The sequence below is a fragment of the Scyliorhinus canicula genome, chromosome 31, assembly GCF_902713615.1.
Source record: "Scyliorhinus canicula chromosome 31, sScyCan1.1, whole genome shotgun sequence".
Taxonomy (NCBI): domain Eukaryota; kingdom Metazoa; phylum Chordata; class Chondrichthyes; order Carcharhiniformes; family Scyliorhinidae; genus Scyliorhinus; species Scyliorhinus canicula.
In genome coordinates this window covers 5178867-5200175 of record NC_052176.1, presented here as the reverse complement: position 1 = coordinate 5200175, position 21309 = coordinate 5178867, and the positions used below count along the sequence as shown (strand labels likewise).

Genomic DNA, 21309 nt, shown 5'->3' with positions numbered 1-21309 from the left:
GTTCCTCCCCGAATATCCTCGCCGTCAGTTGCCGGCCGAGCTCTTTCCTCCCCTCGCCCTCCTCCGGGGGAGCCGCTGACATCGGGAAGCACCCTTGGCGACGGAGTGACCAGAGGGGCCACCTCCTTGGGAAGTGAGGGCTCCCCGAGAGGTTGAGCCCGAGGGGGCTTCTGCCAAGGGGAGGGAGTGGGGGAAGGGCCGGATGTGGTTCCATTTCACCGTCAACCCGAACCATCTCCGGGGATGCGGCCCGACACGGAATATGAACAAAATGGGGCCTGGGAGTGGAGGTGGAGGCGGGTTCGACCGAGGTGGCCATCACAGAGGCACAGAATGTCGAGGGAGCAGAGGGAGGGTCTTTGCCCACCAGTCCTGCTCCGACGAGCATTCAAGGGGCCATGAGGTGATTATTCGGACAGGTTCAGGGGGTCACGCGGGGGTGGGGGGGGGGGGGGGGCGGCGGGCGGCGCTAAGCCGTGACGCTCGTTTGGAAAGCGAATGGCCTCCCTTCTGCCCCCGTGGTCGGGAACGAAAGCAGGAGTCGGCCTTTCTGCACCTCAGGCCTGAGCCGCAGGGGGCTCCAAAATGGCCGACTCCCAATCCCCAGATGGCGGCCCTCTCTGACTCTCTGGATCGTCAAGGGGAGAGCCGCGTTCCCAAAATCGATCCCGTCAAGCCCACCCTTCCCTGCTCCCCCCCCCCCCCTCTCCGAGAGTTCGCCTCTCATCCTTCCCAACGCTACGGAATGATCACGCCCCACTCTGCTCAATCTGGCCTCACGGGGACACCCCCCCCAGTCTCACCCCCATCAACGGAACCGGCAATAATTTGGAGGGTTCAAAGATCGATTGGGTTTTCGAGATCTGAAGGGGGAACAGAGAGGGCAGGGAGAGAGAGAGAGAGAGAAAGACTCACGGGAAGGTCAGCTGGATGGAGAAACTGTCTCTCTCTGCTTGGCGAATTTTAGGACGGGGGGGGGTGGTGGGGTGGGAGAAGTCGGAGCTCTGTCCCACGATTCATTTCAAATTGGAGATTGACACTGCCCTCCCCACGCCCCACCACCACCTCCCACCCTCACTCACATGCCCAGAGATACTAAGCTCCATCGTAGACCATAAGACCACAAGACACAGAAGCAAAAATAGGCCACTCGGCCCATCGCGTCTGCTCCGCCATTCGATCACGGCTGGTATTTTTCCCATCCCCCATTCTCCTGCCTTCTCCCCATAACCCCTGATCCCCTTATTAATCAAGACCCTATCTATCTCTGTCTTAAAGACACTCAGTGATTTGGCCTCCACAGCCTTCTGCGGCAAAGAGTTCCACAGATTCACCACCCTCTGGCTGAAGAAATTCTTCCTCGTCTCTGTTTTAAAGGATCGTTCCTTCAGTCTGAGATGGTGTCCTCTGCTTCTAGTTTTTCCTACAAGTGGAAACATCCTCTCCACGTCCACTCTATCCAGGCCTCGCAGTATCCTGTCAATTTCAACAAGATCCCCCCTCATCCTTCTAAACTCCAACGAGTACAGACCCAGAGTCCTCAAACGTTCCTCATACGTCAAGCTCCTCATTCCAGGGATCATTCTTGTGAACCTCCTCTGGACCCTTTCCAAGGCCCCAGCACATCCTTCCTTAGATATGAGGTACAAAACTGCTCACAATACTCCAAATGGGGTCTGACCAGAGCCTTATACAGCCTCAGAAGTACATCCCTGCTCTTGTATTCCAGCCCTCTCGAAATGAATGCTAACAATGCATTTGCCTTCCTAACTGCCGACTGAATCTGCACGTTAACCTTAAGAGAATCGTCAACAAGGACTCCCAAGGCCCCTTGTGCTTCTGATTTCCGAAGCATTTCCCCATTTAGAAAATAGTCTCTGCCTCCATTCCTCCTTCCAAAGTGTGTAACCTCCCACTTTTCCACATTGTATTTCATCTGCCACTTCTTTGCCCACTCTCCTAGCCTGTCCAAGTCCTTCTGCAGCCCCCTCTCCTTCCTCAATACTACCTGTCCCTCTACAGATCTTTGTGTCATCTGCAAACTTAGCAACAGGGCCTTCAGTACCTTCTTCCAGATCATTGATGTATATGGTGAAAAACTGTAATCCCAGCACCGACCCCTGAGGCACACCACTAGTCACCAGCTGCCATCCTGAAAATGATCAAGACCCTTTGTGCTTCTGATTTCCTAAGCATCTCCTAAAATCATTAAAGATTTTATAGCGGAGCACTTCGAAAACAGTGGCAGGATCGGCATGGATTTACAGAGGGGAAATCATGCGTGACAAAGCTACTGGAATTCTTCGAGGGATGTGACTAGGAGGGTTGACGAGGGGGAGCCAGTCGATGTGGTTTATCCGGACTTTCAGATGTTTCTGGACAAGAGAATCCCGAACGTGAACGAGGACTGTCGGCCCCAAATCTAGCCGGGGCCCCAGCTCCTGTCCAAATCCCGGAGCGGAGCATCCCGCTCACTGATTCGGCGGCCATTTTGTGAAGTTAGCATCTCACCATTGGCGGGGGCGCGGGGGCTGGGCGCAACCCAAGTCGGTCGCAGCGGTTAAGAAGGGTGACTACTCACGTCCTTCAGGCATCCCATGAAGTTGTTGCTGACGGGCGAGCCCGGGAGATCCGCCGTGCTCGGGCTGCCCCCGATGTAGAAGAAGTCGTCGGAACCCAACATGGTGTAATCCTCTTGCGTGTAGCCCGTGGTGGTCAGAATCCCGTCCACCGAGATGGTCACCTGTCCGGAAGCGGAGTGAGGGAGGTCGGGGGGGGGGGGGGGCCGTTGGGAAGGAGGTGGGGGAGGAGGGTTGATGGGGGGAAGCAGAAGAGAGAAACGGGATACAGTCCATTACCAATTGCCTCGTTGACGTGCACGGGTCACCCGGTGAGCCTCCATTTTCATGTCTGTCATCGCCCTCGGTTGGGGGTGGGTGGGGGGGGCGGGGACCTGGGTTTCAAATTTGGGGGGGGTAGCAGGGGAGAACGGGAGTGCAGGGTCTGATGGTTTGAAGGCTCGAAACTATTGCCCCCCCCCCCCCCCCCCCCCCGCTGAGGAACCACGGAGCCGATCCCGAAGCCGTACCCTCGGGATCTAGGCCACTCAAGCTCGGCATGAGCTGGTCGATAGACATGCGCCAGGTTCGATGCCCGGACGCTTCCCGTTGCCGCTTTCTCCAGGTGCCACACACACACCCCCCCACTCTCTGTGCCCGTCATTTGCGCCCAATCCCCTCCCCTACCACCATGGATGGGCCTGCCCTACTCGCTGCCCCGCATACCCACGGGCAGCACAGCGGAGGCCCAGACAGTGTCCGAAGCCGCGCACGAAAGGCGAACAGGAGGAGGCCATTCGGCCCCTCGCGCCGTTGGATCAGCTGGTCTGTTTGCGTGTCGGGTTCCTTTACCGCCCCCCCCACCGCCAAGAGCCTTTCCCCCTCCCCTTGCCCAACGACAAGTGATCCACCTCTGCCTGAAAGATATTCAGTCACCCCCCCCCCCCCCCCCCCCCCCCCACCCCCCCCACCCTCCGAGGCAGAGAGTTCCAAACTCGGAAATGCCTCAGAGAGAAATTCTCCTCACCTCCGTCCTAAAAAGAGTGACACCCCCCCCCCACCCCCCCACAATTAAATAGAAGATTCCCCCCCCCCCCCCCAAGTCCTGGGCACCGTCACAAAGAGGAAACATCCTTTCCACGTCCGCCTTGTCGAGATTGTTCCCGATCTTATCAACTTCAATCGAGTCGCCAACCCCCCACCCCCACAACACCCTCACCCCCACAACATCCCCACCCCCCTCCCCCTCTTCTAACCTACAGTGGGAACAGACCCCGCGTCCGACCTTTCCTCATGAGATGTCCCGCTCGCTCCCAGGTATCAATTCAGTAGGGGCGGCATGGGCGGCACAGTGGTTAGCACCGCTGCCTCACGGCGCCAAAGGCCTGGGTCGATTCCGGCCTCCGGTGACTGTCTGTGTGGAGTTTGCACGTTCTCCCCCCCCCGTGCACTCCGGTTTCCTCCCACAGTCCAAAGATGGGCAGGTTGGGTGGATTGGCCGTGCTAAATTGCCCCTTAGTGTCCAAAGATGTGCAGGTTACGTGGATTGGCCGTGCTAAATTGTCCCTTAGTGTCCAAAGATGTGCAGGTTAGGTGGATTGGCCATGCTAAATTGTCCCTTAGTATCCAAAGATGTACAGGTTAGGTGGATTGGCCGTGCTAAATTGTCCCTCAGTGTCCAAAGATGTGCAGGTTAGGTGGATTGGCCGTGCTAAATTGTCCCTTAGTGTCCAAAAATGTGCAGGTTAGGTGGATTAGCCGTGCTAAATTGTCCCTTAGTGTCCAAAGATGTGCAGGTTAGGTGGATTGGCCGTGCTAAATTGCCCCTTAGTGTCCAAAGATGTACAGGTTAGGTGGATTGGCCGTGCTAAATTGCCCCTTAGTGTCCAAAGATGTACAGGTTAGGTGGATTGGCCGTGCTAAATTGCACCTTGGTGTCCAAAGATGTGCGGGTTAAGTGGGGTTATGAGGATGGGGCGGGGAAGTGGGATTAGGTAGGGTGCTCTTCGGAGGGTCGGTGCAGAGCTGATGGGCCGAACGGCCAGCTCCTGCACTGTCGGGATTCTGGGGAAACAGTTCTGGGGAGTGCGCTGGGTGTGCGGAGGTCATTGAAGGCGGCAGATGATGTTGAAAGAATGGTTGGGCATCTTGGCTATGGGGCGGGGTTCTCCCATCTGTGCCGGGGCTGGACGGCTGCGAGCGAGACCCCAATCAAAACGGCACCGGGAAATCCCAACGGAGGACAGTGGGTTTCCGGCCAGGAAGTTTATAAACAAAATAGAAGGGGAGGGTCGGCTGAATCTTCGGAAAGCTGTGGGGTAGGCCTCACAGAGAGTATCGGGCCTAGTTCTCGGTCTCCACAGTTTAGGGGGGATGTGAGGCTCCTCGAGAGGGAGAGACAGAGAGAGAGAGGGAGGCAGAGAGAAAGACAGAGAGAGAGAGAGACAGACAGAGAGTGAGACAGAGAGAGCGAGAGAGACAGAGAGAGAGTGAGACAGAGAGAGAGAGACAGAGAGAGAGACAGAGAGAGCGAGACAGAGACAGACAGAGAGAGAGAGACAGAGAGAGCAAGAGAGAGACAGAGAGAGAGTAGACAGAGAGAGCGAGAGAGAGACAGAGAGACAGACAGAGAGAGACAGAGAGAGAGAGAGACAGAGAGACAGAGAGAGGGCGTGTTGTGTTATGCTGCTTCATGTAGCATAAGCTGCTTCCTTGATGTATGCGTTGACAAAGGAAGCTCCAGACTATGAAATGAGTTCAACGTGTTTATTGAACTATTAACACAGTTCTTAAATGAGTTTTACTCTCTCTGCTAATCTAACTGTAGTAACTCAGTCTAACTGTGCCAGCCTGCTCTAAGCCACATGCTGGGGTGTGATGCTGCTGATCAACCCTGTCTAACTCTCTAGATGTCTGTCTGTGGAAGAGGCAGAGCCTGTATGCCCTGTCCTTTTATATGGGTCGTGTAGCGTTGCCTTGTGGTAATGCCAGCTCTGGGTGTTCTGATTACCCATTGGTTGTGTCCTGTTCTAATGACCCATTGGCCTCATGTCTGTGTGTCATGGCATCTCTGGTGCTCCCTCTAGTGGTTACTTAGTTGTAGTGTATTTATATTAACCCATTGTGTATTTACAGTGATGCATATCACCACAGGAGAGAGAGAGACAGAGAGAGATAGAGAGAGAGATAGAGAGAGAGAGGGAGAGCGAGAGGAGAGCGAGAGAGAGAGACAGAGAGAGAGGGAGACAGAGAGAGAGTGAGAGACAGAGAAAGACAGAGAGAGAGACAGAGAGAGAGACAGAGAGAGAGGGAGACAGAGAGAGAGAGACAGAGAGAGGTAGAGAGAGAGCGAGAGGAGAGCGAGAGAGACAGCGCGAGAGAGAGAGACAGAGAGAGAGTGAGAGACAGAGAGAGAAAGACAGAGAGCCAGAGACAGAGAGAGGGAGACAGAGAGAGAGAGTGAGAGACAGAGAGAGAAAGACAGAGAGAGAGACAGAGAGAGCGAGAGAGACAGAGAGAGAAAGACAGACCGAGAGAGGGAGAGAACGTAGAACATACAGTGCAGAAGGAGGCCATTCGGCCCATCGGGTCTGCACTGACCCAGTTAAGCCCTCACTTTCACCTTTCCATGTAACCCAATAACCCAGCCTAACCTTTTTAGTCACTCAGGGCAATTTATCACAGCCAATCCACCCAACCTGCACATCTTTGGACACTAAGGGGCAATTTATCATGCCCAATCCACCTAACCTGTACATCTTTGGACACTAAGGGCAATTTAGCACGGCCAATCCACCTAACCTGTACATCTTTGGAGTGTGGGAGGAAACCGGAGCACCCGGAGGAAACCCACGCACACACGGGGAGAACTCCGCACAGACAGTGACCCAGACAGAGAGAGAGAGAGAGAAAGAGAGACAGAGAGAAAGAGAGAGAGAGAGGCAGCACGGTAGCATTGTGGATAGCACAATTGCTTCACAGCTCCAGGGTCCCGGGTTCGATTCCGGCTTGGGCCACTGTCTGTGCGGAGTCTGCACAACCTCCCCGTGTGTGCGTGGGTTTCCTCCGGGTGCTCCGGTTTCCTCCCACAGTCCAAAGATGTGCAGGTTAGGTGGATTGGCCGTGCTAAATTGCCCTTAGTGACCAAACATTGCCCGTAGTGTTGGGTGGGGTTACTGGGTTATGGGGATAGGGTGGAGGTGTTGACCTTGGGTGGGCTGCTCTTTCCAAGAGCTGGTGCAGACTCGATGGGCCGAATGGCCTCCTTCTGCACTGTAAATTCTATGATAAAAAATTCTATGAGACAGAGATAGAGACACAGAGAGAGAGAGAGAGATACAGAGAGAGAGAGATACAGAGAGAGAGAGACAGAGATAGAGAGAGAGACAGAGATAGAGAGAGAGACAGAGAGAGCGAGAGAGACAGAGAGAGAGAGAGAGAGACAGAGAGAGAGAGAGAAAGAGAGACAGAGAGAGAGAGAAAGTGAGAGAGAGAGACAGAGAGAGAGAGAGTGAGAGAGAGACAGACAGAGAGAGAGAGACAGAGAGAGAGAGTGCTGTGGGAGATCCACCCAGAATGGCTCCGGGGATGAGGGGATTTTAGCTCCGAGTTTCATCTCGGAGAAGCTGGGATTGTTCCCCTCGGAGCAACGGGGGGGGGGGGGGGGGGGAAGTAGATTTGATCAGGGTGGACCAGAGGGTGACGGGTTTGGAGAAGGTGGAGGAAGGGAAGATGTCTCCCCATTGGCGGGTGATGCACAGTCTGAGTGGGGAGAGGAGGGGGCGTAGAGGGGAGACGGATTTCAGATTTTTGGATGAGCCGGGGAATGTGGGGAGGAACCCGGCGGGAGGCGATGATCCGGAACGTGCTGCCCACGAGGGGAGGGGTGTGCGGAAGGGCAGCACGGTAGCATGGTGGTTAGCATAAATGCTTCACAGCTCCAGGATCCCAGGTTCGATTCCTGGCTTGGGTCACTGTCTGTGCGGAGTCTGCACGTCCTCCCCGTGTGTGCGTGGGTTTCCTCCGGGTGCTCCGGTTTCCTCCCACAGTCCAAAGATGTGCGGGTTAGGTGGATTGGCCATGCTAAATTGCCCCTAGTGTCCTAAAAAGGGTAAGGTTAAGGGGGGGGGGGGGTTGTTGGGTTACGGGTATAGGGTGGATACTTGGGGTTTGAGTAGGGTGATCATGGCTCGGCACAACATCGAGGGCCGAAGGGCCTGTTCTGTGCTGTACTGTTCTAATTCTAATTCTAAAAAAAGGGGGGAACGATTTCGGAAGGAGATATACTCGCCGGGATTTGGGGATCAAACGGAGGGTAGCTTGGGGGGGGGGGGGTAGGGGACTGACTGGACTGGGTCTGGACGAGCGGAATGGCCTCCTTCTGGGTGGCGGCGGGGGGGGGGGGGGTCAGCTGCACCTTGGAGAGACCAGGGCGTCAGAGACCTTCTCCCCATTAGGGGCTGTCCCGTCGTCATGGAGAATGTGTCCAGGCCTCAATTAAGGCTCGGGGCTGGCGGCCAGGGAAGTAGGCCTCGCTGTCTCCCGATGGCGCCTGTCGGCGGGGGCTACGAGTGAGGTCAGGAATTTCATACGGAATTCCAGCCAAAGGTCCCGTCCAGCGGGGTCGGAATGCCGCCGGGTAGATTCCAGGGATCCACGCTCTGGACGTCTCTTGATTTCAGTCCCCCGTCATTGTCCAGGCCTGTCTTTCACCGAGTTCACATGTTTAACAGTGAGGTTGGGTGTCCGGGGTCACAGGAAGGTGTAGACGGGACGGTCAAATGGGCGGATAAGTGGCTGATGGACTTTAACCCTGAAAAGTGTGAGGTGAGACACTTTGGAAGGAGCAATGTGACAGGGACGTATTAGATGGACGGCCATGACTGGGAGGTTCCGAGGAACAAAGGGACCTTGACGTGTTTGTCCAGAGATCCCTGAAGGCGGGAGGGCAGGTTCATAGGGTGGGTGAAAAAGGCACATGGGACACTCACCTTTATCAATCGGGGCGTAGATTACAAAAGCAGGGAGGTCACGTTGGAGTTGTGGAGAACTTTGGTGAGGCCACAGCTGGAGCACTGGGTGCAGTTCTGGTCACCACATTATAGGAAGGATGTGATCGCACTGGAGGGAGTGCAGAGGAGATTCACCAGGATGTTGCCTGGGATGGAGCGTTTAAGTTATGAAGAGAGGTTGGATGGGCTCGGGTTGTATTCGCTGGAGCAGAGAAGACTGAGGGGGCGACCTGATCGAGGTGGACAAGATTATGAGGGGCGTGGACAGGGTGGATAGGGAGCAGCTGTTCCCCTTAGGTGAAGGGTCAGTCACGAGGGGACACGAGTTCAAGTTGAGGGGCCAGAGGTTAGGGGGGATTTGAGGAAAAACCTTGTTACCCACAGGGCGGTGAGGGTCTGGAACGCCCTGCCTGGGAGGGTGGGAGAGGCGGGTTGCCTCACATCTCTTAAAAAGTACCTGGATGAGCACTTGGCACGTCTTAACATTCGAGGCTATGGGCCAAGTGCTGGCAAATGGGATTAGGTGGGGAGGTCCAGGTGTTTTTCACGTGTCGGTGCAGACTCGATGGGCCGAAGGGCCTCTACTGCACTGCATCTGCCTCCTTTCCACTGGACAGATGTGCTTGTCTCCAGCAGAATGAATTTGCCGACCATCAGCTGAGACAGTGCAACATCTCGGCTCCTTACTGCTGGCGCTAAGGGACGGCCCCGCTCCCACGTCGGAGGTCACACGTACGCCCCGCTCGTTCCCGACAGCCAGCCAAAGGCCAGTCATTCATATCAGACGGCGGCCAATGAAGGCCAATCAGAACGGCTCCCTCCAAGGCGAGGCGAGGGGGGGGGGGGGGCAGGAGAGATCTGAATGAGGAAAGGCCGCCCCAGAGCCCACCTCAACCCCCTTCCCTACCCCCCCCCACTCAAACTGCACCCTCAAACCGGCCGACGAGCAACACCGCCAATCCTCGACGGTCTCTCTCTACAAGTACCGAGGCGACCATTTCTTTTTTTTTTCTCTCTCATTCGAAAAGCCGGCGATTCTCCTCACGGGTAAGCGCCGCTCCCGAAGCTCTGTCTCCTCAAATCAGCTGCTCCCTCACCCGTTTGCTCGCGACGGTCACCGCTACGTTTGGCTGGGATGGTGGGGAATCAAATTGGTTCAATTAAAAGCGTCATTCCACCTCAGTTCCGACACCGATGTTGCATTACTGGCCCCCACCCTCCACCCCACCGTCCCATCCCACCGGCCCGCTTCAAACCATCAGACCCTGATTCATTTTCCTTCCAATCTCACCTGCTGCCGTCTTTTTCCGACAGCAATTTGGGAACTCCGACCAAAGCTCCCCGGGGGGGGGTGTTTATTGAGGGACTGCAGAGGGCCAATTCAGAACCAGCGTGGCGTCCAAAACGTATCCCGGGAACGGCGTCTCAAGCGAGGCATTCGCTTCGCCGGGTCTCCACAGTGCATGGGTCAAATCCAGTGGGCCATTGAGGCCAAAGGATTGATCTCAAATCCCCCCCCCGGACCGTATCAGCGACCATTGCCTTGACCTGGGCACTCATGAGTTACCAAACTATTCTGCCGCCTGATTCGTGAGGCGCCGCCAGGGCAGCCTCTCGGGGAGTCTGGTTGGGGAACTCAATGGAAGCCAACCCAACGACAATGATGACCCACTATCGGCCTCATCCTCTGAACCCCGACGTACTGTGTCTTCATTGGCCGTGACAATGCTTTCTATCCAAACGTGTCGTTGATCAAGTAATCTCCGTGCTACCCCCCCCACATCCCTGCGGCGCAATATTCAGGAAGAGCACCTCAAACTAGGCCCACTCTCCCACCCTGTCCCCGAACCCCACCTAACCTGCACATCTTTGGACACTAAGGGGCAATTTAGCACGGCCAATCCACCTAACCTGCACATCTGTGGACACTAAGGGGCAATTTAGCACGGCCAATCCACCTAACCTGCACATCTGTGGACACTAAGGGACAATTTAGCACGGCCAATCCACCTAACCTGCACATCTTTGTGCACTAAGGGACAATTTAGCACGGCCAATGCACCTAACCTGCACATCTTTGGACACTAAGGGACAATTTAGCACGGCCAATCCACCCAACCTGCACATGTTTGGACACTAAGCGACAATTTAGCACGGACAATTTAGCACGGCCAATTCACCTCACCTGCACATCTTTGGACACTAAGGGACAATTTAGCATGGCCAATCCACCCAACCTGCACATCTTTGGACGCTAAGGGACAATTTAGCACGGCCAATCCACCCAACCGGCACATCTTTGGACGCTAAGGGACAATTTAGCACGGCCAATCCACCTAACCTGCACATCTATGGGACTGCGAGAGGAAAGATTGAGTAGATTTGGGTCTATCGGGGTGGGGCCCACCTGACGTTCCTGGGCACGATGGAGGCCGCCGGTTGGCACTGGTCCACTGGTTCCGATTTGACCCCCCCCTCCCCCACCACCACCCCCCCCACCCTTGCAGAGGGCATTATCTTTCAATGGCGGGGGCCTTTGACAGAAAAGAGAGAGGGGGGGGTAGCGAAATTAAGTGCCAGACACAAAAATGGTGTTAGTACTCGGTTAACCACAGTTGTTTGTTAAGAGTGTTAGTAAAGAGGTTTAGTTCGCTCGGCAGCTGGGGTCAAAGGGAGGTAACGCATTCCGGGGATCGCTGCACAGAGCTCCAGCCATGCGAGGGTTAAGCCACACATGCCTTGCCCCAGGCCAGTCCACATTCACTCAAGCTGCGGGGTGGGGGGGGTGGTGGGGGGGCGGTGGGTGGGGGAGGGGGTCATGCAAGGCTCATGCGGAAAGGCACACAGAGAGAAACAGGAGAGTTCCTGGGTTTGTATTTTTTTTTTTGAAAGGGAGTCCCGGCAAAAATAAAGTCAGCTCTGGGTCAGTTTGACGCCTTTCCTCGCGCTCCGCGTCACGTTTCGCGCTCGGGGGGGGGGGGCAATTTCAGCGCGGCCGATCCACCTAACTAGCCCATCTTTGGACTGCGGGAGGACATCGGAGCGCCCGGAGGATACTCACGCAGACACGGGGTGGGGGCGGGGGGGGGGGGGGGAGAGAACGCGGGATCCCTGGCGCCGTGGGGCAGCGGCGTTGATCGCCTGCACGCCCTTATCTTGAGGTGGGTGTTTAGAACACAGTCTCCATGGGAGGGGGGGGGGGGGCGGCCGACGAAGGACACTGTGCACGTGCCCGGGAAACCTGCCTGGATGAGCGCTCGTGACGTTGCGCAGGCCCGCGATGCTCCCAATCCAGGTCGACCGCGAACCATCTCTCACGACCGAGCGGGTCGGACCGTTGGCGCCCCCAAGTGGTCGGGAACGAGAATAGCTTCCGCCGCAGCTCCCGGTCCAATGGGATCTTTCCCGTGGATCAGGAGCTGGGAGAGCTGGCAAAATCAAATCCCCCTGCGAGCTCCCACGGGGGGGGGGGGGGGGACCTCAAGAGTCACAAATGAACAGGAGGTGTTAGGTCGGCCCCACCCGATCTAGCTCCACCCACGCTGCCCACGAGGGATGTAGCCCAGGGCGTGCTGGGCCGGGCTATTGAGGGGGGAGACGGCGGCCTCCGAATGTCGCTGGATGCATAATCCAGGGCCCCCCACAGGCTGACGCCCTGCGATCGCAGGGATTCATTAGCACCACCTCAGTGATAACGAGATTGCTGTGTGAGCGGTGGCCATTCATGAGCTTGGGTTAGCATGAAGCCTTTGGTTGTCACATATTATTTAATTTGAAAAATAACCAGGGACAAATAAGTTTTCTTTCATGACTTCCTGATTGGACAGTCCCCAGAGATTACGGAGATTACAGTCCCCCCGAGATTGTGTTACGGTGGCAATGTCACTGTGTTAGTAACCTGGAGGGCCAGATCCACTGGTTCCCAGGGTAACGCGACGGCGCCACATCTCCGGCTGTCAAGTGGCAGCATTTACCGTGGCGCCTCTCACCATCCTCAACGAGCGCGGCGCGCCCACCCGGAAGCAGGGTCTCCGGAGACAGCCCAGGCCTGTGCGCGCCGGAGCTGAGAGGGGTAAGAGGTGGCTTAATTGGAAAATAGAACATCCGAAGCCCGGGGGGGGGGGGAGGGGGGAGGGGGCATCTGCAGACCCTCTGGGCTCCGAGTGCGGCCCCACGAGAGACGTTTTGTTGACCGTCATTCCGCCGATCTCCGTCTGCGCGTTTTTTTTTTCCCTGCCGGTATGGCTGAAGCGATTCGCCCGTAAAGCGAGGGGTGAGTGAAGTGAGGTGCGCGTCGATCGCTCACAACATCGACTGTGAGAGCCGTGCGCTCCCTCTGCGTCCAAAGTGTCAATATATCATTTTGTTTTGACCATTTGAAGTTGATGACGGTGCCGTTAAGATATTAATAATTGAGCATTTTCTATAACTCGTGATGAAATATTCGGCCTGTATTAAATGTAGTTAATCTGATTCACGGGGGTCACGGTGAGTGAACAAGTCCGATTTCAGTCTCACGGCCTACCAGATAAAGTGCGGCCTACTCACTAGTCGAGCCTGCCCATCACAGCTCCAGAGCTACCCTGATGCTTCAGTTGTTCACGGTGTTGGTGAGTCCACATCTAGAGTATTGTGGACGGTATCGCTCTCCTTATCCGAGGAAAGATGTCAATGTGTGGGAAGCGGTTCAGGGAAGGTTTCCCAGGCCAACAGCGGGAATGGGCGGGTTGTCCGATGAGGAAAGGGTCGGAGAGGTCGGGTTCGTACCCGCTGGAGTTTAGAAGCTTGAGAGGCGACTCGATCGAAAACTTTCAGATCCTGAGGGGGGGTCTGGACAGGGTGGGATGTGGAGAGGATGTTTCCTCTTGTGGGAGAACGAGAACAAGGGGCGGGGGGGTCACCGTTTAAAAATAAAGGGGCGTCCCGTTTAAAACGGAGATGGGGAGAAATGTTTTCTCCCAGAGGGTGGCGAGTCTCTGGGACTATCTTCCTCGTGAGGCGGCGGAAGCGGAGACTGTGACTGTTTTTAAGGCCAAGGTGGATAGATTCTCGATTGACACGGGGGAGGGGGGGGGGGGGTGAAAGGTTAGGGGGGGTCAGCGGGAACGTTGGGTCAAGGTTCAAATCAGATCGGCCGCGAAGGGACGAGGGGGTAAATGACGGAACGGGAGGTCAGTTCGAGCGAAGGAATGTTCGGCCGGAACGGGAGGAAAGGGCTCAGAGCAGCGTTCCCATGGCCCAGTTTTCACCGCTTGTCCCTTCGCCTCTCCGCTGCATTCCGGGGTCAGAGAGAGGCCAGGGGTGCGGGGTGGGAGAGATAGAATCCTGGTGGGGGGAACATTCCGGCTTTGAACGCAAAGGTTCCCGGTACCGGGGCGAGCACAGTGCAGACGGCTGACGGTAAAAGGTCCCGTGGCCGCTGTTGAAAGATGAGTGGGTGTGGGGTGGGTGGAGGGGTGCTGCCTGGCGGAAGTTGTTGGGGGTGTTCTCGCCATGGCCCGGGATGGGGGGGGGGGGGGGGGGGGGGGGGGCAACAATGTTTATCCCTCGGCCAACGTCGCCGGAAACCGGCCCGGCTGCTCGTTTGTGTGCCGAGACTGCCCGCCGTGTTTCTCGACAAAGCCACGACGGACGGCACGGGAAGTCTCGTGGCGGCCGGGGGGTGGGGGAGTGGTTTTGAGGGGGTGGGTGCTGTGGAGCGAGGTGGTGGAAAGAGTCGTTCGAAATGTGAGATTCCCCGACTTGGCGTTTGGAAATGGGGGGGTAAGGTAGCGAAGTGGAGTTGAGGCCACAGTCAGATCTGCCACGACCTTATTGAATGGCAGAGCAGGGCCGAGGGGCCGAATGGCCTGATCCTGCTCCTGATTCGCACGTCCAGGCCTCAATCAGAGGTCAGGCTGGTCCTCAACCGGAGGTCAGACTGGGCTTAAAGTGAGGAGGGCCTCAAGCGAGGGTCTGACTGGGCCTCAATTAAAAAATCAGACTAGGCCTCAAAAGAAGGTCTGACTGAGCCTCAATTACAAATCAGACTGGGCCGGAAACAAAAGTGTCTATCTGGGCCTCAATTGAAAATCAGACTGGGCCTCAAACGAAAGTCTGACTGGGCCTCAATTACAAATCAGACTGGGCCGAAAACAAAAGTGTCTATCTGGGCCTCAATTGAAAATCAGACTGGGCCTCAAACGAAAGTCTGACTGGGCCTCAATTAAAAATCAGACTGGGCCTCAAACGAAGGTCTGACTGGGCCTCAATTAAAAATCAGACTAAGCCTCAAAGGTCTCACTGGGCTTCAATTAAAAATCAGACGGGCACTCCAGCAGAGCTCTGAACGGGCCTCAATTAAAGATGAGACTAGGCCTCGAACAGAGGTCTGACAGGGCCTGAACCGGAGATCCAACAAGACCTCAGGTCGGACTGCGCCTCCAGCAGACCGGGCCTCAGATTAACAGTGCCTCTGACGGCGGCGTGCCCTCTCTGTGACCTCCACCGGCTCGGTGGGTGGGGAGGGGGTTTGGCTGCGGGTGGGGATTGCGGGGGGAGGAAACGCTGGGATTTGGGAATGCCAGTGGCTGGCGTTAGGCTGGACCAGGGAAGGTGGCAAGCACGTCCGTGAACTCAGGCCCTGGGGGGGGGGGGGAAGACGCTACACCACATTGCCTAATGCGACGAGGCAGTGATTGCACTTTATTTGAAATTCTGGTGCGCCTGAAGCTTTATTTATGCATCCTCGCTGAAAACAATACGTGCGTAATGTGTGTAAGGAGCTTTTAACTAGGACCCGAGGGAAACGGTGAATTAATTTGGATTGAATACCGTCTGGCCTGTAAACCTCTAACTCAGCAATAATTTATCACTCGGGGTTAAGCGATGGCTGTGCAGGAGCTGCCTCAGTTGCAGAGTCTTGCATTTTCAGAACACCCCTCGTGGACCTCAGGACCTGGAGGGCTCCACGAAAGGGCTTTCGAAAGTCCAGTCACTGGTCTAACGTGGGAAGCTCCACTTTCTTTTCCCGGGAGAACCGAGGGGCTGGATTTTTCCGGTCGCCGACGGCGAAATCGAGCTCGGCGATTGGCCGGAGCATCAAAGTTCCCAAACGGATCGGGGGCGGCGCGGCTTTCGCGATGCGCCGCCCCCTCCAAAGCGCCATACTCGGGCGTTGCCTGCGGCCTGCCCCCTGATGCTCTGCCACCCCCCCCCCCCCCGAGTTCCCGCCGGCGTGGGTCGCGTGCGGTCCCATCCCAGCAGGAACTCGGCGTGGTGGCTGCGGACTCAGTCCAGCGACGACACAGTCGGGGGAGCGCCGATCCGCGGGAGGGTGCGGGGGGGGGAGGGCTTTATCAGGGGCCGGGGGCACTCCTGGGGGGGGGGGGTGGTGGTCCTGGTGGTGGTGCGAGACGGCCAAAGGGGGGGGGGCACTATTTCGCGGGCCGGCTCCCCGAGAAGCCTCCTATGTAGCACGGCACGGACGCCGCAGGCCGCCGCCGTGCGCATGCGCGGCCACGGATCCGGCAATTCGCCGTGCCCTATCGGCAGCTGGCGCCGGCTGCTCGACGCTGTCGGCATGCTAGCCCCCGGCCACATGCGGAATCTGCCGGCGGAGCCCCACAGTCAGAGAATCCAGCCAAGAATCCAGCCCAGGACGTGGGCCCAACGGGAGGGGGGGGTGGGGGCAGGTATGTCCGGGTTCCTGGGCGGGAGGGGGATGGGACCGGCGGGGGGGGGGGGGTGGTATTGTTCGGGTGGGTTAAGGTGCGAGGGGCAAGTGGGGGGATGGAGGCGGGGAGCAGAAAACCCTCGGGTGGGCTCTGCAAATGGGACCCCCCGTCCCTTAAATCACACGGGGTCAGAGGTGAACTAGCTGGATGGATCCAGGACGAGCTTGGCCATAGAAGGCAGAGGGTGGCAGTTTTATTAGAATTTACAGTGCAGAAGGAGGCCATTCGGCCCATCGAGCCTGCACCGGCTCTTGGAAAGAGCACCCTACCCAACCCCATACCTCCACCCTGTCCCCATTACGCAGTAACCCCACCCAACGCTAAGGGCAATTTATCACGGCCAATCCACCTAACCTGCACATCTTTGGACTGTGAGAGGAAACCGGAGCACCCGGAGGGAAACCCACGCACACACGGGGAGAACGTGCAGACTCCACACAGACAGTGACCCAAGCCGGGAATCGAACCTGGGACCCTGCAGCTGTGGAAGGGAGTTTTTTTCTGAATGGAAGTCTGTAACTCGTGGTGTTCCGCAGGGATCAGCTCTGGGATCAGCTTTGTAATATATATAAACGACTTGGAAGAAAACGTAGCGGGTCTGATCAGCAAGTTTGCGGATGATACTAAGATTGCAGGAGTTGCGGATGGTGATGAAGATTGTCAGAGAATACGACAGGATATAGATAGGCTGCAAAATTGGGCAGAGAAATGGCAGATGGAGTTGAACCCGGACAAACGCGAGGTGATGCATTAGGAGAGGTTGAATAAACTGGAATTGTTCTCCAGGGCACCCGGAGGAAACCCATGCAGACATGGGGCGGAGAACATGCAAACTCCACACAGACAGTGACCCGAGGCCGGAATCGAACCCGGATCCCTGGCGCCGTGAGGCAGCGACGCTGATCGCAGTGCGGCCGCGCCAGCCAAACTGGTCAAACGTTTAGCAGAGGTTGTGGGGAGAGAGATAAATGCCTGTCCATCAGGGGGCATCACCGCCCTCGTTCTGCCCCCTGCAAACCCAACATCATCGCAAGCCCCGCATACCGGGCCCTGACTCGCACCGAGACCCAATTCGCCCGTACCGACCACGGATCCCGATGAAGCAAATCTTCCAATTCTAAATCCTTATCGCCACACCGGTCCTCTGCCTCAACACCCCCCTGTCTGTGCTATCCACTCCGCTACGACAGACACATGAGATAGCCGATTCTGAAGGATCGCCTCGATTTCCTTCGCTCCCCCGTACACTGGCCTGGCTGGAACCCCAGTGCACTGACCTGTCCGTCACTGGCTCTAACCCCAGTGCTGTGACCTGTCCGTCACTGGCTCTAACCCCAGTGCTCTGAGCTGTCCGTCACTGGCTCTAACCCCAGTGCTGTGACCTGTCCGTCACTGGCTCTAACCCCAGTGCTCTGAGCTGTCCGTCACTGGCTCTAACCCCAGTGCTGTGACCTGTCCGTCACTGCCTGTAACCCCAGTGCACTGACCTGTCCGTCACTGGCTGTAACCCCAGTGCACTGACCTGTCCGTCACTGGCTCTAACCCCAGTGCTCTGACCTGTCCGTCACTGGCTGTAACCCCAGTGCACTGACCCGTCCGTCACTGGCTCTAACCCCAGTGCTGTGACCTGTCCATCACTGGCTGTAACCCCAGTGCACTGACCTGTCCGTCACTGGCTCTAACCCCAGTGCTGTGACCTGTCCGTCACTGGCTCTAACCCCAGTGCTGTGACCTGTCCATCACTGGCTCTAACCCAACTGACAATAAGGGACAATTTAGCACGGCCAATCCACCCTAACCTGCACATCTTTGGACACTAAGGGACAATTTAGCGCGGCCAATCCACCTAACCTGCACATCTTTAGACACTAAGGGACAATTTAGCATGGCCAATCCACCTAACCTGCACATCTTTGGACACTAAGGGACAATTTAGCACGGCCAATCCACCTAACCTGCACATCTTTGGGCACTAAGGGACAATTTAGCGTGGCCAATCCACCGAAAGGAACATTTGGGCAGCAGCTACAAATGCGAGCCGAGTTTTGCTCGTCATGTTTGCCTCACAAACAATTGCAACACTCGCTCTGTGAGGTAGGGGGCGCCAGATGATTGCGAAAGGCAACGTTTGGTTGCTCCGAAGTCCAGGAGACGTCGGATCAGAAGGAGGCCCATCGAATCTGCTCCGTCATTCACCGCGATCGTGGCTGATCTGGCGTGATAATCCTCGACTCCACCTTCCTGCCTTATCCCCGATTCCCTCGCCGATTAAAAATCCGTCTCTCTCTCTCTCTCGGCCTCGGACATACTTAACGGCCCCGGCCTCTACAGCTCCCTGCGGTAAAGAATTCCACAGATTCACTCCCCTCTGAGGGAGGAAGTTCCTCCTCATCTCTGTCTGAAATGGTGCCCCCCCCCCCCACTCCCCACTCATTCTGAGATCACTCCCTCTGGCCCCAGACTCTCCCACAAGAGGAAACATCCTCTCAGCATCTCCCCTGTCAAGGACCCCCTCCTCCCAGAATCCTCTCTGTCTCAACAAGGCCGCCTCTCGTTCTTCTAAACTCCCGATGAGCACAGGCCCCCGGCCTACTCAACCCCTCCTCACAAGAAAGTCCCTCCCTACCCAGGATCGACCGAGTGAACCTTCTCTGGACCAACCCCGAGGCCGGTAACTCCTCCCTTCAATAACGGGACCACAACGGCTCCCAATATTCCAGGTGTGGACCGACTCGGGCCTTGTCTAATTTTAGCCGGACTTCCCTATTTTTAAACTCCATTCCCTCGGGAATAAAGGACAACATTCCATTTGCTTCCCGACTTCCCGCTGAACTTGCCTGCCAGAGTTTTGCTATTCACGGCGGAACAGAATAAACAAACATACGGTGTTAATGGAATGAAGTCCGTCGCTGAGTATTTAAAACACGAGCAGATCTCCCGTGATACTTTTCGGAGCAAGCTGCTGTCTTTGAAAGTATTAACCTGCAAAGCATGTCATTAAAACGGCAAGTGGAACGTTCGCGTTTATTGCAAAAGGACTCGAGTAGGTATGTAGAGAAGTGTTGTTGCAATTGTATAGGGCGTTGGCGAGACCTCATCTGGGGTATTGTGTCGCGTTTTGGTCTCCTTATTCGAGGAAGGATGTGGATGGAATTGGAGGGCAGTTCAGAGGAGGTTCACCAGATTGATTCTGGGGATGAAGGGGTTGACGTGCGAGGAGAGATTGATCAGTTTGGGCTTAAACTCGCTGGAGTTTAGAAGGATGAGAGGGGATTTGATCGAAGTGTATAAAATACTAAAAGGGATTGATAAAGTGAACATAGACCAAATGTTCCCCCTTGTGGGGAAATCTAGAATGACATGTCACAGATTAGGTAGATTTGGAACTGAGACGAGGAGGAACTACTTCTCGGAGACTGGGGTGAATTTGTAGAACTCGCTGTCCCACACAGCGGTGGATTCTGAGTCATTAAGTGGTCTCAAGAAGGAGATAGATATATTTCTGATTTGAAAAACGGGTTAAAGGGATGGGGGAACAGGCAGGGAGGTGGATTTGAGACCAGGACGAGATCAGCCATGGTCTGACTGAATGGCGGAGCAGGCTCGAAGGGCCGTAAGGCCGACGTCTGCTCCTAATTCCGATCTCCCTGCGTCCAGACAGCCGGAGAATTCTGGCCAGAACTTCCTTGCTTTGGAGAGTGGTAACCGTCGCCAGCGATTGCCCTGTTCTTTTGGTCGACCCATTCGCAGTTCAGCTCCCTCCCTCTCTCGAATTTGCGAAGGCTCACTGCTGCGCGAGGAGCATTTGCTCCTGGAACAGCGCCATCGCTGCCTCCCGTGACGCGCGGCCGAGGACCAAATTAGACGAGACATTAGCGAGACCCGGACAGTATCCAGAATTGGTTGGCTGACGAGTGGCAAGTTACATTCGCCCCAGGCAGCGACCACCTCCGACAAGGGAGGACCTGACCATGAGCGAGGTCAACCTTAGTCCACCTTTCCTGAATTCTAAACGGCTCCCAATCCTCCGGACTCTGCTGTTTCTCCGGACAGTGTGTCCGCCTCCTCCCCGGAGCCGATGCTACCTCGGATTTCCCTGGTCAGACGTGGTTGGTCCAGACAGGAACGAACGGTTGCTGGGGTTCCCCCCCCCCCTCCCTTTCCCCGTTGCCGTGGATCGGGGAGTCCGGAGGGGATGAGGAATTCCGATTCCGGTGCTTCCCCCCCCCGCCCGCCCCGCGCCTGCCGGGATGGGAAGAGGGACAGAGGGAACGAGAGCGGTCCATGCTCAAGTGTAACCGATCGCGTTGAGGAAGGAGTGATTTACCACTCGAGACTCCGGTGGGCTCGGTGTCGCATTGTGGGGTAGGAGGATGGTTACTGTGGCGCTATCTCTCACTGCAGCTTTCTGACAGGTAATTACATGTAATTATTCTGTAATTTGCTTCAATTGGGCTGTTATTCACATTGGCATTTTATTCACAGACGGCGCCAGGGCTGATGGTAATTGTTGGAAGCGTGTCTGTGTGTCTGTGTGTCTGTCTGTGTGTGTGTGTCTCTGTGTGTGTCTGTGTGTCTCTGTGTGTGTGTCTGTGTGTCTGTGTGTCTGTCTGTGTGTGTGTGTCTGTGTGTCTGTGTCCGTCTGTGTGTGTGTGTCTGTGTGTGTGTGTGCGTCTGTGTCCGTATGTGTGTGTGTCTGTGTGTGTGCGTCTGTGTCCGTGTGTGTGTGTGTCTGTGTGTGTGCGTCTGTGTCCGTGTGTGTGTGTGTCTGTGTGTGTGCGTCTGTGTCCGTGTGTGTGTGTGTCTGTGTGTGTGCGTCTGTGTCCGTGTGTGTGTGTCTGTGTGTGTGCGTCTGTGTCCGTGTGTGTGTGTGTCTGTGTGTGTGCGTCTGTGTCCGTGTGTGTGTGTGTCTGTGTGTGTGCGTCTGTGTCCGTGTGTGTGTGTGTCCGTGTGTGTGCGTCTGTGTGTGTGCGTCTGTGTCCGTGTGTGTGTGTGTCTGTGTGTGTGCGTCTGTGTGTGTGCGTC

General features: G+C 56.2%; 1 protein-coding gene across 1 annotated transcript in view; it reads right to left on the bottom strand.

Annotated features, from left to right (window-relative positions):
- LOC119958830 (neurexin-2-like) overlaps positions 1 to 21309 on the bottom strand; it is a 691929-nt gene that overhangs the window by 341593 nt on the left and 329027 nt on the right. The window contains exon 6 of the mRNA XM_038787333.1: positions 2578 to 2743. Within this exon, the coding sequence (XP_038643261.1) occupies positions 2578 to 2743 (166 nt within the window). The remainder of the gene's footprint in view (positions 1 to 2577; positions 2744 to 21309) is intronic.